At 47.2% G+C, this 18,632-nt stretch overlaps 1 protein-coding gene across 1 annotated transcript in view; it reads left to right on the top strand.

The window, feature by feature from the left end:
• Positions 1-4,536: 4,536 nt before the first annotated feature.
• The window catches only part of BFSP1 (beaded filament structural protein 1), a gene marked incomplete at its 3' end in the record, with an annotated part of 37,937 nt that continues 23,841 nt past the window's right edge, over positions 4,537-18,632 (top strand). Inside the window, exons 1-2 of the mRNA XM_079944867.1 lie at positions 4,537-5,500; positions 10,281-10,341. Of these exons, the coding sequence (XP_079800993.1) occupies positions 5,127-5,500; positions 10,281-10,341 (435 nt within the window). The 5' untranslated portion in view covers positions 4,537-5,126. The remainder of the gene's footprint in view (positions 5,501-10,280; positions 10,342-18,632) is intronic.

An 18,632-nucleotide genomic window follows, 5' to 3' on the forward strand; every position in this document is an offset into this window, starting at 1 on the left:
CATTAGGACCAAACCACATGACTTCATTTTATCTTAGTTACCTCTTCAAAGGCCCTGCTCCAAAATACAGTCACATTCTGAGGAATTGGGGGTGAGGACTGCAACATATGAATTTTAGAGGACACAATTCAGCCCATAACAAGCAGCAAGATGGTAGAGATTCCTTAGCTCAATTCCATCTTTTCAGAAAATGGGTTAACTGAATTGTTCAAGGCCTCACAGCTAGTAGAAAGCAGGGACCCCTCCACTACCCTTTATGTCTATAAAAAGCCCAGAGCCAGCTCAGAATGTATCTGAACTGAAAGGGAAGGCTTAAACCTCTAGAGTATGAAATTGACTAAAAGGCAAACCATCTATGCCTATTTTTTCAGCAGACAAAAGTGTTAATTAAAAAATTTTAAAGTGTCATGTATTGAAACAACTTGAAATGGAAATAAAAAGATGTGATGAACATCAAACCTGGCATATTACACTAATTTCTAATTATCTGTATGTTTTTATATGACTATAATCACTAGGCATCTGGTGGTTTGTTTTATCTGCTTCCCTTCATGTTTGTTATAAACTTTTTCACTTATGTCATCACATATTCCACATGGTTAAAATTGGTCAATGGTTATAGACCATTTTCTCCTATTGTTTTTGCACAGTTGACTAAACCATTTCCCCTCTGTCCCTCTCCCTTTCTTTGCTTTTATGTAGCTAGTCGGCTATAAAGTAAAGCAAGGAATAGTTCTTAGATGTCTACACCGCAAAGTGCTTAATGTATAAGGTGATCACACTTTTCACAAATGTTTTTGAAAATAATCTCAAACTATGTAAGGATGGTACAAACAACACCCGCATACCTTTTACCCAGATTCACCTATTGTTATTATTATGCCCCATTTTCCTTCTCTTTCTCTTTCCATACATTTTAATGTTTATATTTATACATGTAATTTTTAAAAGTCATTTGAGGGTAAGTTACATACATCATGCATTTTACCCCTAAATAGTTCAGAGGATGTTTTCTTTTCTTTTTCTTTTTTAATATTTACTTATTTATTTGGCTGCATCAGGTCTTAGTTGCGGCACGCAGGATCTTTTGTTGCGGCACGCGGGCTTCTCTCTAGTTGTGGCACATGGGCTCCAGAGCGCACAGGCTCAGTAGTTGTGGCGCGCGGGGCTTAGCTGCCCTGCGGCACGTGGGATCTTAGTTTCCCGACCAGGGATCGAACCTAAGTCCCCTGCATTGGAAGGTAGATTCTTAACCACTGAACCACCAGGAAAGTCCCCAGAGGCTATTTTCTAAGTATAAAGATATTATTTTACTTAACAGTGGCGTAGTCATAAACTTCAGTAAATTTAACTTTGATACAGGTGTAATCTATTGTCCATCTTCCGATTTTGCCGAAGGAGCTAGTGATGATCTTACAGCATCTTTTCTCCTCCAGCACAGGATCCAGTCTAGGATCAGTACTGCATTTGGATGTCACATCTTTAATCTGGAATCTTTCCACATCTCTCTTTGTCTTTTATGATATTAACATTTTAAAGAACATTGTTCCCGTCTATTTTTATTAATAATGTTCCTTATTTTGGGTTTGTCTGGATGTTTCCTTATATGGTTGGATTCAGGCTATGCATCCAGGGCCAGGATGAGATGTTTGTTGTGTCCTTCTCAGACAAACCACGATACTCTTGAGAGTGGGTGCCACCTACACTTACACTGAGATAAAGGGTGTAAACGTGGATGGTCTCAGGTAAACTGGGAGGTATGGTGACCCTCGTTCTGTAAGTGATTATCCCCCTTCTACCAGTGCCCATACTGGGACCAGATGGACTTGCTGGCCCACCTCCCACTGCCTGCAGCTGCCTCTCTTTCCCACCGGCTTCAACTGGCCATAATTCTACCCTTGGCTGTGCCTGGCAACTTGCTCTTGTTCAGTTTCGCTGGAGAATAACTTCCAGTCTCCTGTCATGATGGGGGTTGGGTGGTTGCCTGACTGTGCAGGGTGGGGTAGGAGATGTGAAATTCTAACTGCTCCTATGCAGACTCTCAGGCAACCCTCTTGTGTTTCAGCTCTACTGTAACAGAGAACAAACCTGACTCCATATTGAATCTATTCCTTTAGCTCTAACCTTTGTGCTCTGTTGCCGGGGCTTAGTCGTGCAGGCTCTGCACCTTTTGTAAAAGAATGTTGCCTATAGCCTGAAATACACAGGAGAATCTATTCTCAAGGCTCTGACCTTTAAAGGCATAACATTCATACAGAGATAAAAAGTTGCAGGCAGAGAATAATACTTCTTGAAGGTTTATAGGAGCATTGTGACCAGACCTACCTGGACTGCTGCAAGAACAAAGGATTCCTGCACCAAGAGGATTGCAACAACCAGCCACCCTCCCTCCCCTTTTAGTGTAAAAGAAGCCTGAATTCTAACTCGGGAAGATGGTTCTTTGGGACACGAGTCCACCATCTTCTCGGGCTGCTGGCTTTCTGAATAAAGTCGCTATGCATTCCCCCAACAACTCTCCTCTCCATTTATTGGCCTGTCGTGTGGCGAGCAGTACGAGCTTGGACTCGGTAGCGCTACCCTTCACCTCCATCTTCTGCCATATCTGGTACATCCAATTCCTAAGATTTCTGAGGTTCTCTTGCATGAACCAGCTGTTTTCCTCTCCCATCCCCCCGAGACACTTAGGTTTCTTAGCTTTCTCCACTGTGCTTAGTCAGTCTCCTGAAAATTTGTTCACATATCTTGTCCACTGTATTCTTTTCTTCCTTATTTTTGTGGAGTGTTAATCTAAAAACATTCTTTGCTGCCATTTTTGGTGGGGCTCGGGGGAGGGAGTAGAGATCATGCCCATGTTCAATCCACTACCACCAATGGGAGGCCTTTGAACTTACCCTTGTGGGACCGTTCTTGCCATGCCCGCCTCGATTTGACCTCACCATGTTCGGGGAGCACAGGACTCACATCTCATTCATGCTGTTCTGCCTGGAATTGCAACTTCCCTACCTGCCCACGCACCGCTCACTGCTGCTGCCTTGATACAACCACAGCGTTTTATTACCATCTCTATTTTAGAACTTATCCCAGATTTCCTTGTGTCTTCATTCGTTGAGTAGGAATTTGTCTCCTGCCCCTTAAAGGTAGAGACTTGACCTTGTTCAATATTTAACTCTTCCAGATGATGCTTTGTGAGTGGATGTTTTCTAAGTGTTTGTTCCACTGGATTAAAAGGAAATAATATTTTTTCTTTTGTTATGTTCCTGGAAGTTTATGTTTTTCTCAAACGGGATTTCTATGAGCGGTAGACTGGGTTGCTGGTCCCTCCCAATGCTTCACTCCATTGTGACAGAGTTCCACACCCACACCCTCGCCATGGCCTTCTGTGAACCATGCCTCTTGACTGAGGCTGTGGCTGTGGGCTTTGCTTTGACTAATGGGATGTTAGCAGATGCGATGCCAATGAGGGCTTAGAACGATCTTGTGTGCCTGGGCTTGCTCTCATCTTTCTGTCACTGCAAGCTCTAGGAGGATGGCAGACATTTGGAGCAGAGATGCACGAGCTGATCAGAAGACCTGCAGCTTGCAGAAGAGCTATCCAGCTGAGCTGCAGACCTGGGACAGGGTGATAAAGACTTCTTGTCTGCTACTTAGTTTGGGGGTCATTTTGTTCTGTAGCAATAGCTGACTGATACATGATGTCAAAGGGAATGAATGATTTTTTTAATAAATTATTCTTGTCCTACGTTGGTTTTGCTCTCTAGGAAGCCTGAAACCAATTTACCATGCAATCAGCATGGTATATGTGTGCCATACCATAGAAAATACTCATTGGTGCTCCTTGATTTGATCATAAAATCTATTTTTAGATGGCTTAAGACAGCAAAATAGAATAATAACCACACTGCCAGCACAACTTTGGCCCTTACATAGATTCATTCCAGACTGAATCCATTATCGTAGTCCTTTTGGAGAAAAAAATAAATTCTGAGAAACCAACGAAGATCTGTGTAATTTTCTTGATCTTTGATAACTATGACTTTAATTTGTAGTATACTATGTGCAATCCATAGAGTTAATTATATGGCCCTGCTAATCCTTACTTTTATGAAAACAGGCTTTTGATAATGATTTTTAAAACTGGAGATAGGACAAAATATTTATATTCAGGAACATTCTGATCAGATGCTATTCATTTCTTTCAACACCCACAATTTACTTTTAAGTTTGTCAAAGCCTAGCTTTGTTATTTCCATAATACAAATTAAAATGAAACATAGTGGCAAAAAAAAATTCCTTCATATTATGTAATTGAGAATTGGCCAATTTATCAAATCTTTAAGAATTTTTTCTTTGGTTCAAATAATCTATTATGCCAATGTCCTGATGGAGTTCTGCTTGTATCTCCTACTCTGGAAAGGTTTTCAGAAGCCATGAGAGTCAGGATAATATTATAATAAGGACAACTTTTCTGAGTTATTGTACAAAGAAGAGATTGGTTACAAACATGCACAAGTATCAGTAAGAACCTACCTGAATACACCTCACAATTTACCCAGAGGTGCCATTTGATTTTGCATCCACGGTTAAGAACCCCTAATATAAGGAGGGGTCCTGAATGTCATGTTGCAATTACGAAAAAGAATTGCTTAAGTAATCAGAAAAGAAAATGGTATTGTTAAAAAGTTCTGGCATTGAGAGCTTGACTGAAAGAGAGAGAAGAGACAAAGCCAGGGGTCCTTGGGCTCTCCGACTAGTCCAAGTTTAACAAGCTCCCTTGGGCTTCCTTCACAATTCCCAGTGGAAGCAGTCAAAAGAAAGGCATGCCTCTCCTGTCCTCCTGACCCTCCATTTACTCACAAAACAACGGGCTTTAACAATCACGAAACAAAAACCACATTGCCCAATGTAACCTTCCAACCCCCAGAGCTGTATGGGCCGCTAATCCAGCGCACAAAAGCAGGCCGACCGCTCTTTTGTTCTGCCCGAGGCTGGGCGCAGCGCTGAGCAACAGCTGATCGGCTCTGGAACGTCCCAGCGGCGTGCCAGGGGCCTCCGATGTTTATTTAGCGCGCTGCTGTCTCGACGAGGGGCCTCTGGGAGCCGGCTGCACGCTCGCCCGCAGAGGAGTCATGTACCGGCGCAGCTACGTCTTCCAGGCCCGCAAGGAGCAGTACGAGCGCGCCGAGGAGGCGCCGCACCCCGTCGAGCCGGACAGCCTGGTGGAGAGCCGGGCGGCTGCGCCGAGCCTGGCGCAGCTGCAGGGGCTCGGCGAGCGCGTGGCCGCCCACGTCCAGCGGGCCCGGGCGCTCGAGCAGCGCCACGCCGTCCTGCGGAGGCAGCTGGACGCCTTCCAGCGCCTGGACGAGCTGGCCGGCCCCGAGGATGCCCTCGCACGCCACGTCGAGGGCAACCGCCAGCGCGCCCGGGATTTGGCCGCCGAGCGCACCCGGTTGGAGCGCCAGGGAGCAGAGGCGCAGCGCGCCCTCTGCGAGTTCCGAAGCAAGTAAGCGCAGCCGTGGGAGTAAAGAGGCAGCGCGGGCCGGGAGAGCGCTGCCCCCGGAGGTGGGAGGGCCGTCTCCGGGCCCAGGCGACCGGTGACTTCATCCTGGCAGAGGCACGCACGTGCTGCATCTCCCTAAGATAGGACTAGCTTCCATTTTGGTGGCACGTCACGGTTTGCATGAAATCGTGTAATTTGCTGTTAATGTCTTTTAGAGTCTAGATCTAAGTTACATGCAATGAAATGCACAGATTTTAAGTGTGTAGCTCAGTGAGCTTGACGAATGTATTAACAGATACCCATGTAACTACTAAAACAAGCCAGATATTCCTCTACCCCAGAAAGTTACCTTCTGCCCTTTCCCAGCCTTTGGTTCCCTCTCCCCAGTCCCCCCAAGCAGAGGCACCCAGCGTTCTGATTTCTGTCACCATAGATTACTATTGCCTGTTCTGGAATCTTCTAGACATATTCTTATGTGTCTGGCTCCTGCTCAGCACAGTGTTTTTGAGATGTGTCGATGTTATTTAATCCTCACAGCCTCATCCTGTTATAGACGGTACTGCACCCAGTTTACAGATGAGGAGACTGAGGTTCAGACAATGTAGAGATTGGGGGCAAGGTCACTCAGTTGGTGGATCGCTGCACTGGGACTGGAATTCAAGTCTTGAGCATGCTAAGTCTAACGGCCTTCACTGCATCACAGCGGACACCTGGACATTGCTTCAGCGTGTGCCTGCTAGTGTCTGGCCCCTCAAAGTGTGATCCATGGACCAGCAGCATTGCCATCACCCAGGATCTTGTTAAAAACGGAGACTCTTGGGCCCAACCCAGAGCTCCTGAATCAGACTCTGAAAAAGACCCCCAGGTGATTCGTCGTTTAAGTTAACGACCTTGCAGTTTCAGAGGTCCTGCTCCAGGCAATGTCCCCCCTTTTGACAGACTGAATAATGTGTGAAAATCACCCAAAAAGCTATTCAAAGAAAAAAGATGCGCAGCAATTTGTCAGCATCTTTCCAGGTGATAAATGGGTGTGCGCTTTGATTCAGCTGGGCACTTCAGGGAATTTACCCTCTGATACTCACTCCAGGAGGTGTCAAAGGGCATGTCCACCAGGATATCCACTGCAGCGTGATCTGCAATAGCAAAGGCCTGGGACCAACCTGAAGGCCTGTTAATAGGAGTCAGGTTATAAAATTGTAATTCATTCATGCAATGGAATACTGTGCAATTGTGAAAAAAAGTAGCGTGTTATCATCTCTTTTAAGAAGACGGGGGTCAGAGTAGAGAGTTTTTGCTTGCATAAGAAAAAAGACGACACAGGCACACACACAAAAACCTCGTAACACTGGTTACCTATGGGAATAAGGAAGTAGGAGCAGAGGTGAGAGGGAGACTTTTACCTTTTTCTGTCATTTAAAAAAGTCTCTAACCATGTAAGAGATTTATCTGTTTAAAAATTATATAAATTAATTAAAAAATACAGATGTGCAGGCCCCATCCTGGACCTCAAGTGGGGCCCGGGTTTTTTATATTTAATGAGCTCCACTGGTGATTGCAGTGAACAGCCAGGTTTGAGGACCTCTGGTCTAGGGTAGCCAGAGGGTTTGCTTCAAAAGTGCGTTGTGTTTGAGTTCCGCATTCTCAACCCCAGTCGTGGGCAGGATATTCAGCATTGGGTACTGAGCATATTTATCAGATCATGAGCACCGATTCCATTCCCATCAGTCCTTCTGTTTTTCTTTTCTTTTTTTTTTTTTTTTTGGCCAAATTGCACATGTGGGATCTTATTTCCCCGACCAGGGATCAAACCCGTGCCCCCTGCAGTGGAAGCATGGCGTCCTAACCACTGGACCGCCAGGGAAATCCCTGTTTCTGGTTTTGATCCACAGAAATAGGTTTGCAGCTGGAAGAATGCACCTGAAAATCCCTGTGGCCCTTCAAGGGAAAACTGAGGCTTGCAGAGGGCCTGTGGGTGGCAGGACTTGAACTTGGGTTTTTCACCCTAGGCCCATACCCTTTCCAGAACACTGTGTCTTAGAGAGAAGCTGTCCTTGGACTCCTGTGGAGTGAGGCCCAAACGTAGGACTTCATTCATACTAAGCTATGTTCCCTAAAGAGAATGGAAGTGAATGCTGGTTGACACCCAGGGCAGTTCCATGGGTCATCAGAGTACCTCCGATCCCCAAATGGCCTTTACCTGGTCCTTGGGCCACAGTCAGCTGTGATATGGCTGGGCCGGCATGACTCCCAGGAGCCCTCGTTGGAGGAGTGGCCATGATGAGTCCTCCTGATTTCACTTGGCTCTGAGTTGTATGTCCATCGTGGAGCCGACCCTTCAGGCGCTGTGATTTATTTGATAATTCTCTTTAATTTATTCCCTCCCATTGCCCCCTTGGAGAAGTTTTGATGTTTTAACTTGAGTAGTGGGACTTGAAAATCATTATAAAAATCAGACCCATCTACATGCATGGGTACACACACCGAGATTGGTTTAATTCCAGAGGTGAGGTGATGATTAGCCAGAACCAGGTGAAATTAATGCAGAAATAGGAAGGTGCATGCAGCCTTGTTAGGTATGTTCTTTACCTGGGTAGTTGAATGATTTCAAAATCAGGTCTTCAGAACATCAAACAAAGGCTAAATAAAATAAAAACTAAATAAAATAAAAACAAAACTACCAAAATACAATGATGAATAGAGTCAATTATCCAAATCGCCGAAAACCAAAAATAATCCTGTAAAACAATCAGGTAATTGAAGCCAAAGTGGTTTTTTCCACTTTATGAATTCACTTTTATATTCACTTCTATGAATATATGAATATATCATGAATTCTTACAATGAACTCTTTATAATGAAATCACTCATCTGTAATAAAATATCTAGGCTTGTCTAAGCATGAAAATCGCATTAATATGTTGTTTATTAAATATGTTTTTAAGCTACAGAAATTCTTGGACGTTTCTAGCAGGAAGAAGCGATGAGAAAATTAGATTTTGTTAACAGTTTTATTCTTAAAGCTAATTAAACATTAAAAAACATCATTTCTGGCTCCATTAGAGGCACACAGAAAAGAAACTGTTAAATGTGACATCTTGGTGTGAAAGGTAAAACTGATGCAAATATATTTTGCTTACTGGTTATAGCTGAGCTGCTTAGGTGGCTCTAGAACTGGAAACACTTAGAACAGTGTTCCTATACCTCATGTTCTTCCCTGAAGTCAAGACTTTTCATTCTGAGGCACGATTTCCCAGCACCTGTCACAGTATAAAGTCCTTGACTTGACCCATGGCATGGGTGTACAGGGACACAGAAGGCGATGCTTTGTGGCATCCCTGTTTCAGGTGCAGGAGGAAGGGATGCAGAAAGACACACCTGCACCATCTCGTACCGCAGATACCTGGAAGGGGCCACAGACATGCTTACATCCCATTGGTCAGGACCACACTGAGCTGCAAGGAAGGCTGGGAAATGCAGTCTCCCTTCTAGGCAGCCCTGTGGCCACCAAACATGATGGGCTCTAAGTCCTATTAGAATGGATATTGGGGACAGCTTGCAGGGAACGAGGTCGGGGGTCATTTGGGAAGGGGCTTTCTCTTTTTCTTCAGGGGGTGAAATTCCCCCTAGAAGGAAACTCGTTTTGACCGGAATGATTTCTGGGGTCTCTCTGCTTCCTTGATCTTTACCATCTTTTTAGAAGTCCAGGGAAGAAGTCGACTAGGAGGAAAAAAATACACCTGCTCCTAGTATCTGCTGCTTTATTAGTCTTGTGTATGTTTAACTTTGAGGGTGTCCCTGCTCTACCCAGGCAGCATGGTGTGGCTGTCAGGACACAGTTTTGTTGTCAGACTCACATCTGAGTCCTGCACCCCTCTCTTAGTTTGGAGTTCTTGAAGCCGAGCCTGAGAAAGTCGCTTATTTGGGAGGTGGCATCAGGGAGTGCCAGCTGCGGAGTGAGGAGGTTATAGGCAGGAAGGGAAAGGAGCCAACACTGAGTGCGTCACCCGGCAAGTTACCTGCATGGCCACTGGAGGCCACCTGCAGGGTGGAGAGCACACCTCAGTGATCCCAGCTGAGGGCCAGGGAGCCAGGGTGTGTACGTACCCACTCGCCCTGTCAGAGCTTGCAGGCTGCTCCCAGGGGCACTGACTCTCTGACCCGTCCAGCCTGCCCTGCCTGCCAGCCCACAGGAGGCCCCTGGTGTGCAGGGCAAGGCCGCACAGATGCGGGTGAAGTGCCAGGAGCACCTGCGGAGGCCTCGGGCCAGTTTCTCAACCTCGGTTTCCTCGTCTTTCCCGAGGGGGTAACAGGAACTGCTGTATTCCAGGATTTTGTGAGGATTAAATGGCGTAACCCAGAAAAGCTGACACGTGATGATAAATACAATAGCATAGGGTATCCGGACCAGGTCAGGTTAGTGCTGTTTGATGTAACAGATCGTTAGTACAGCCTCCCAGTCTCTGTGCTGCCACTGCACTTGGGGTACAGGTGTGCTGGGATCCGATTCCTGCGTCTTCGAGTGGCTGGGAGGGGGCACTGGGGGGCTGGGGCTGGGACTCCGGGCCGGGAGACTCCTGTCCATCTATGGGGCCACTGGCGGCACTTCCTGCATGTGCAGGGATGTGCAGAAGGTTGGGAAGGAGTGGGCTCCAACATGCAGCCTCAGCTCCTGCTTCCCTTAATGAGAGGGGGTAGGACTCAGGTTAATTGAATGCTGATTGTGTGACCACACGTACCGGATCACAGAAGCTGCCCAACTCTCCCTTCTGTGTCCCATCTGCAGGTATGAAAATGAGTGTGAGTGTCAGCTGCTGCTGAAAGACATGCTCAAACGGCTAAACAAGGTGAGCTGAGCCCGTCCTTGGGTTTGAGTAGATTCACGGCAAGACGGAGCTAAACGGCTGAACGGTTGTTTCGCGCGCTGCCTCTTTGTGTTCTTCCAGAATTCCCCTATTTCTTTTGCTGTCATTCTCCTTCTTTCTTAAAAAATTTATTTTAATGAGGTATAGTTGACTTACAATGTTGTGTTAATTTCTGCTGTACGGCAAAGTGACTCAGTTATGCACATAGATACATTCTTTTTCATATTCTTTTCCATTATGGTTTATCACAGGATACTGAATATAGTTCCCTGTGCTCTACAGTAGGATCTTGTTGCTTATCCATCCTATATACACTAGTTTGCATCTGCTGACCCCAAACTCCCACTGCATCCCTCCCCCACCCCCTCCCTCCCCCTTGGCAACCACAAGTCTGTTCTCTATGTCTGTGTGTCACTCTCCTTCTTGACTTTGTAATTTCAACTAAATCTTTGTGAGTGAATGCACACACCCACACACACTCCTCTACCACAAGCTAAATGAGCTCGTGAGAGATCCCTAGACGGTTAAGCTCATTGGTTTGCTTGGCTATCAAAATGGGCCAGCGTTACAGGGACTGGCTGTTGTCTGCACCTAACTTAGGAGGGAACCTGCTCCGGACGGTGGTTATCTGGAGGCAATGCTACCTTATCCTGTTGGCTAAGAGTCTTGAGATTACTCCTCCCCAGGGAAAGTCTCAAGAGAATAGAGGACGAAATTTCCTTTTACCCTCAAGCTCCTCACACTTGAAGCATGAACAGTCGCCATGTGCGAGGCACCAGGATTCTTAGCTTCTTGCTGGAGACCTTCCTGCAGAGGTTGGGTGGAGTTGTTCTTTGCAGGGGCAGTTTCCTTCTTTGGATCCTCCATCCCCATCCTAACTGATTGGATTTTCTGCTGTAGCCAGGAGAACTTGACTACCAGATAGCAGAATAACTGTGGACCACAGAGGTTGGACGAAACCAGGGATGGCAAAGAGCTGTAAGCATTATCCTTTTCTGATTATTTCAGAGCTCAGATATCAGAGGGGAAGGACCTATGGGAACTGGTTATTTAAAGGGTTGCTTGTTCAGGGTACCTGGCTGCCTTCCCCCTTCCCCGTTCCCCACCCCTAACCTCATTGCTGATAAAATCGATCACCCTTCCCTGCTGCGCCCAGATGTGGCCTTAAGATTCTTCTCCACCTGGTTGCCGTATGATCCAGCAATCCCACTCCTGGTCATACATCCGGACAAAACTCTAATTCAAAAAGATACATGCACCCCAGTGTTCATAGCAGCACTATTTACAATAACCAAGACATGGAAACAACCTAAGTGTCCATCAACAGATGAATGGATAAAGAAGATGTGGTATTTATATACAACAGAATACTACTCAGCTATAAAAAAAATGAAATAATGCCATTTGCAGCAACACGGTTGGACCTAGAGATTATCATACTCAGTGAAGTAAGTCAGAAAGAGAAAGACAAATATCATATGATATTGCTTATATGTGGAATCTAAAGTATGACACAAATGAACCTATCTATGAAACAGAAACAGACGCACAGACATAGAGAACTGACTTGTGGTTGCCAAGGGGGAGGGGGGTGGTGGTGGAGGGATGGATTGGGAGTTTGGGGTTAGCAGATGCAAACTAGTATATATAGGTTGGATAAACAACAAGGTCCTACTGTAGAGCACAGGGAACTGTATTCAATATCCTGTGATAAACCATGAAAGAATGTGAAAAAAAATGTATATATGTGTATAACCGAATCACTTTGCTGTACAGCAGAAATTAATGCAACATTGTAAATGAACTATATTTCAATAAAATAAATGAAAAAAAATAAGATTCTTCTCCACAGGAACCCCAGGCAACTTCAGACAGTCAGGGTTAGCTCAGGGTTAGCTCGGAGTGTTTGCCACTAATTTCCTGGCTTCGTCCAACGTCTGTTGTCTAGGATTATTCCGCTAGTCGGTGGGAAAGCCAGAACTACACTCTAGGGACACTGAATATTGCTTTGTGTATGTTACTGACTGTATGATATTTCTGTGACCATCTCTGTGTGAGCATCTAATGTATTGTCCAACTCGGGACACTGTGTGAAGCTGATGCTGTCAGTAATTACGCAGGTCGACTGTTAGAAGCTGGACTGTCTCAGGCCAGTGGAACAGATGGGCACACAGAAGTGAGCACAGAGATGGCGGGGAGGGTGTCCTGCAGCGGAGCCCTAAGCACACAGCTCATGACTGGCCGTGTGCTGAGCTGGGTTTCAAGGACCCAAGGCCTGCTGGAAGTCTGCATGGATTGGGGCCTTATTAGCATTTGCCCTCACTCAGCTCTCAGCTGACACTTGTGGCTCACCCCCATTTGTGTTTTGGTGGCGATTCCAGGCTGGCAGGTGGGGCCGCCGTCTTGTCCATCGGCCGAGGCCTTCAGGGACAGGGGCACCTGACACCCTTCGCCTTTAGGTGCCAGTTCAGCCCCTCCGCAGCACACCTCCTTTTGCTTTGTGACTGTTTGTCCTCCCTGCAAGCAGGGCTCTCTCTGGACTGGGCCCAAAGGTTGTTGCTCACGTGGTACCATCCTGGGCATTCCTTGAAGAAGAGAGAGAAAGAACTTAGTCCTTCTTTTTACCTTTGGTGGCAAGTGACACTGGATTTAAAAACAAGCTCAAATCTTCTGGGTTTTTTTTTCTCTCTCTTATTACAAAAGCAATGCCTATTCCCAGTAGAAAAATAAGACAGTAGAAAGAAAATGAAAAATAGGGGAAAGGCATTCCACCATTTCCCCCCGTCATACTGTGATGTAGCATGTGGACAATTGGGGTATGAGTCCCGTGAGAATGTTACGAAGGTTCTGGGGAAAGATGGGACCAAGCACGCGGGCGGGCGGGGGCAGCACATCGGCGTGGCTGTTCCCGGGTCCAGGGAAAGACACTTCTCCCCACAAAAACTGTGCCATCCACAACAGGAGGGTAGCCTGCTAGCAAGACCCTTCACGCTGTCGCTCAGTATCCCTCTCTGAGGTTCAGCTTCTTCGTCTGGAAAATGGGAGCAATGCTAGTTCCCACCACCATAGGAGCAGGTGTCCGTCTGCATGCCTGGTGAGAGTTAAATGACATAATAATGCACGTGACTTGCCTGTTACAGTTGTTATTACAGGTCACGCGATGTGATGGACGCCAGCTTAGTTTTCTCGGGAAGTGGCTGCGTACCCCTGGTGGAGTGGGAGTGCGTGGAGGAACACCTTTTTTTTTTTTTTTTTTTTTTTTTTGCGGTACGCGGGCCTCTCACTGTTGTGGCCTCTCCCGTTGTGGAGCACAGGCTCCGGACGTGCAGGCTCAGCGGCCACGGCTCACGGGCCCAGCCGCTCTGCGGCATGTGGGATCCTCCCAGACCGGGGCACGAACCCGCGTCCCCTGCATCGGCAGGTGGACTCTCAACCACTGCGCCACCAGGGAAGCCCCTGGAACAGCTTTTTAATAGCTGTGAATTTATTTTTATGACAACCTTTTCTCTATAGCAGGTGACATTAAAAAAAAAGTTTCTTTTTAAATGCATGTCAATAAACATGAATCAATTTGAAAAAAATACGGGGTGAGTAATAGTAGAAGATTTTGGATGTAGCAGAAATCACAGGCACAGGATGCAAATACAGTGAATCGGGAGGTCCCTGCACTAGCTCACGGGAGCCTCGGAACAGCCTTTTGGATTTTGTTTATTTTACCCTCAGATAACCCGGTCCGATCGCCCCTCTGTCAGGGGGGAACTCACCCTAGCTGAGGCTAAACGACTTCAGAGACCCACAGCCCACCTGCGGCAGGTGTGGGCAAGAGCCAGGTGCTCTGTGTCCAAGGCTTATTCTTTCCCTCCCAAGGACAGTCAGGGAACCGCTGTCTCTCAGGAGACAGACGCAGAGCCGGAGTCTCTGGGTGAAGGTGGCCACTTCCCATTAGATGTTGGTGCCCTGTCCATCCCCCCAGGCCGCCCTCAATGTCACATAGAGATGCTGAGCCTGCTGGCAGCTTCCTGCATCTGTCTAGCTTGGGAACGGCTGCAGTGGCAGGGGGCACAGTCCAGAAGTGTGGGCATTAGCACCCCAGGGGCGACCCTCAGCCACTGGGGGACAGGAGGGGGTGGCTGAGTCCCTGGCTGGCCCACCCTTCGTGCCGACAGTTCAGAGGTGAGTTTCCCAGTCTCCTGGGGGATCCCCAGCAGGACTGAGCCCATTGCCCACAGTGGAAACCCGCTCATTCCACACCTTAATTGGCTTTGTTCTTTTCCCTGTATCACTACCCCACCCCTTCCAGTGCTCCTGGGATTACCTCTCAGATAAGGGACCCTTTCCCAGTCCTTGCCTCGGGGTCTGTTTCTGAAAACTCAAATTAAGACAGCCGCTCAAGGGTCAGCCAGCTGGACCTTCAGGTTCTCTGTCCACTGAGATGGTCACTGGAGAAGAAGGAGGTGAAATGGTACAGTAGAATTCACATCTTGTTGGCTGTCGGTCATATCACTGATTTTAGTTGACAAAGCTTTGAATATCTACAGACATCACATCATCTGGGTTTTGACTGTCAACGCAGCCTAATGTCCGTTTCCTTTGGTCCCTTTGGAAGGGATTGATTCCTGGGTGTGGCCGTGTGAAATGGGGTACACTAGGAATCTCTGACCCAGTCTTTGAGTCTGGCTTGGAAAATATCACAATGTATGGACAGGACTGGTTGCCACCATGTTCATAAAGCTGCCATCTATGTATACTGCCCAGGTAATTAAACCTCCAGAGCAGAGTGCTTGTATTAACAGCCACATAGGTTAAGGCAAGCCGCTCCTTGCTATGCATTTGGAAATGAAATAAATTCCTCAACATACTACTTACATACTCGGGCCAAAGTTATTCAGATTTTCAGCCTTTGGATGTGGTCAGCATTCCTGGTGACTTTTATTTTATCTTTATCTATTGACATTTTTTTTGGTTTTTATTCTTAATTTTTTATTGAAGTATAGTTGATTCCCACTATTAGTTTTAGGTGTACAACATAGTGATTCAGTATTTTTACAGATTATACTCCATTAAAAGTTATTAGAACTGATGACTTTTTTTAAAAGAAAGTATTTATTTTGGCTGAGCCAGGTCTTTAGTTGCGGCACGCAGGATCTTTAGTTGCAGCATGTGGGATCTAGTTCCCCGACCAGGGATTGAACCCGGGTCCCCTGCATCGGGAGCACAGAATCTTAACCACTGGACCACCAGGGAAGTCCCTAGAACTGATGACTTTAAAATATTTGGGTTTGGCTAATCTCTAGGACTCATTATGTATATTGCCAATTTGAAAATAATGTAGGTGCTAGTCGAATGCTTTCACCGGAAAACAATTTTAGAAAATACCTAAAGCTGCCGTATGTGCTTTTCCATGTAAGTCGTGTATCTTAAATGTGTCTGGAAAGGAGCAAGAGGCAGGGGAGTTCGGGGGGGGGGGTGAAAGGATGGGGCACGAAGCTTTTGATTTCAGGGCTACAAGGCTTCATACGTCCAGGAATTCCTCTGAGGCTGGAAATGAACTTCTGGAGAAGAGGAGAGCCATCTGGGGAAGAAGAGTGTAGGAGGAGGCTGGCGGTGGGCGGCTGGAAGAACAGAAGGCAGAGGAAGCGTGAGGAAGGATGCAGAGGGTGAGAGTGGAGTCGAGGAAGGCAAGGTGGTGGGAAGAGGGAGGGTGGGGAGTGGAGGGACGTGCCCAGCTCCTCCAGGTCAGCGTGAGCCCTGGAAGGAAAGCAGCTCTAACATTTTTGGAAAGGTTTTTGACGTCCAGGATTGAAGTAGGTGTTTTTTTATTTTTTTGCGGTACGCAGGCCTCTCACTGTCGTGGCCTCTCCTGTTGCGGAGCACAGGCTCCAGACGCGCAGGCTCAGCGGCCATGGCTCACGGGCCCAGCCGCTCCGCGACACGTGGGATCTTCCCGGACCGGGGCACGAACCCGTGTCCCCTGCATCGGCAGGCGGACTCTCAACCACTGCGCCACCAGGGAAGCCCAGTAGGTGTTTTTTTTAATCAAACCCTAATTAACTAGAAATCTTAATGAATTTGAATACCCATTCTTTAGCAGTTGTTTTTTTTTTGTTTTGTTTTTGTTTATTTTTTTAGTTGGGCTGGATTTGGGACTGCGTGTGGATACAGACAGTTGGGTTTTTAATGGATTTCCAGCACCTCTGTGACTGGGTTGGCAAGGCTGATTTTTCAAGGGTATATAGGACTCTAGTTATTTCTTCAGTTACTTTCTCAAAAATCGTCTAGGCTAGCGGTTCTGAAACTTCCTGTGCATCAGAATCACCTGGAGGGCATGTTAAAACACAGATTCCTGGGCCTCCACCCCAGAAATTCTGATCCGGTAGGTCTGGGATCCACCAGATTTTTTACGTTTCTAATCATTTCCAGATGGTGTGGTCCAGGGATCACACTTTGAGAACCACTGGCCTCGATGAAACCATACACAGTATCAGGGCTGGAGTGTTTTCTAAAATTAGAATATTGGCCCAGAGTCTCGATTTGGAAAAATCTAGACGCTTCGGAGGGTGGAGCTTTGGAAAATGCAGCTGACAGCATCCAAAAGCATAATAAAAACACAAGCGTCTACACATTTCTGAGTTCTGGTGCAAACAAAAGAAAACCCTTCCAAACGAATTCTCCCCGGATCAGCAACTGCACATTCCAGCGGCAGCAACTCACTTTTGGGAGTGTCACTGTTTTAAAGGTTGGCTGATGGGACCTAAGAGCGGTTGTTTGGCTTGACCCTGAGAGGGAGGTGGGGGACGAACAGCAAGCACCTTGCAGGACAGGGTCAGGACTCAGCCCTCAACTCCTGACTAGTAGAGGGAAGATCGCATTCCCATTATCTCCAGTTAACCTCTGTTAACTAGCTGAACGGCCCACTGCTGCGATATCTCCCCGTCCGTAAGGTGAGACTCCAGTTTCTGAGCTGCGTTTGTCAGAGTCCTCGGGTTCCATGGATTTGCTGAAGGGCCTCTGAGGGAGGAGGGTTGCCAGCCGATCGGGGTTCCTGTCCCCCGTCCTGTCCTTTGAGAAGCACATCTCTGCTTTCCTTCTGTATGTTGGCTTCCCTGGGATATTTCGTTTGAAGGATGACACATGTGGCTTTAAAAAGTGTGAGGACCAATGACCTTTAGGGTCCCTTCTATTTTTTTCTTAATTACTTAATTTGGTTGCACCGGGTCTTAGTTGCGGCTCGAGGGCTCCTTAGTTGTGGCATGTGAATTCTTAGTTGCGGCATGCATGTGGGATCTAGTTCCCCGACCACGGACCGAACCCGGGCCTCCTGCATTGGGAGCTTGGAGTCTTAACCACTGTGCAACCAGGGAAGTCCCAGGGTCCCTTCTATTTCTAAAATCTTGAGTGTTCGATCCCTTTATAAGTAATAACACAAAAGGTCCTTGAAACCTCACTTTCAGTTCTTCAGCTCCAGTAATTGTGTATCAGTTGTGGGTGAATTTTTGGTAAAAATTAAGATGTTTGAGAATTCCCTGCCCCATTCCATCCTCAGCAATCTTGAGGGGCCGAGGGTGGGGAGAGTAGAAAAGCGTCCCGAAAGTGAAGGTGAAGCTCAGGTCTCCACCCCGCACTGCCTCCTCTCTGACCCGGATTTAGCCACGCCCACTCAGCAGTGTCCCTTCCCCAGAGCTGAGAATCACTTTCGCAAGGAACCACCGTGCCTCAAGGGGGTGGGGCTGATTTTCCTTCCGGTCAGTGTAGTCCTAGTAGGATTGTCCGCAAGACGACAGTCATGTGACCATGTGGGCCAATCGCAGCTCTCTCTCAGAGATGTGACTCCCGGGGGCAGAGATGAATGCCTTTGGAGCTGGGTCATCCCAAGGGCTGTGCCGTGGACCCCAGCTGCTTAGATTGCTGGGACTTCCCTGGTTTCTGTCCTTCCCAAGGCCTGTAAATTACCCAGGATCTATCTGGTTCCTCAGCCCTTTCCCACTGCTGGAAAGACACCCAGGCTTTCTTTCCTTCACCATGTCTGTCATGAAGGGGCTTCCCCAGGCTTATGTGACAGTCCTGAGTAATTCAGAAAGCCATTCACCAGGACCTCCAAGGGGCATCCCACCTTCCCTGGGGCGTTTGCACAAGAGCATCAGTAATGCTCTGCTCTCCCGGGGGCTGGGGGGGTGGGGAGAGTCGGACAGCACAGGTCTTGAAACAAGGGCAATACTGTTGTGTTTTCATTGTACTCTGTGTGACCATCCCTGTGACACAGGATTTGAGGACCC

The sequence above is a fragment of the Stenella coeruleoalba genome (genome assembly GCF_951394435.1).
Source record: "Stenella coeruleoalba genome assembly, chromosome: 15".
NCBI classification, from domain to species: Eukaryota; Metazoa; Chordata; class Mammalia; order Artiodactyla; family Delphinidae; genus Stenella; species Stenella coeruleoalba.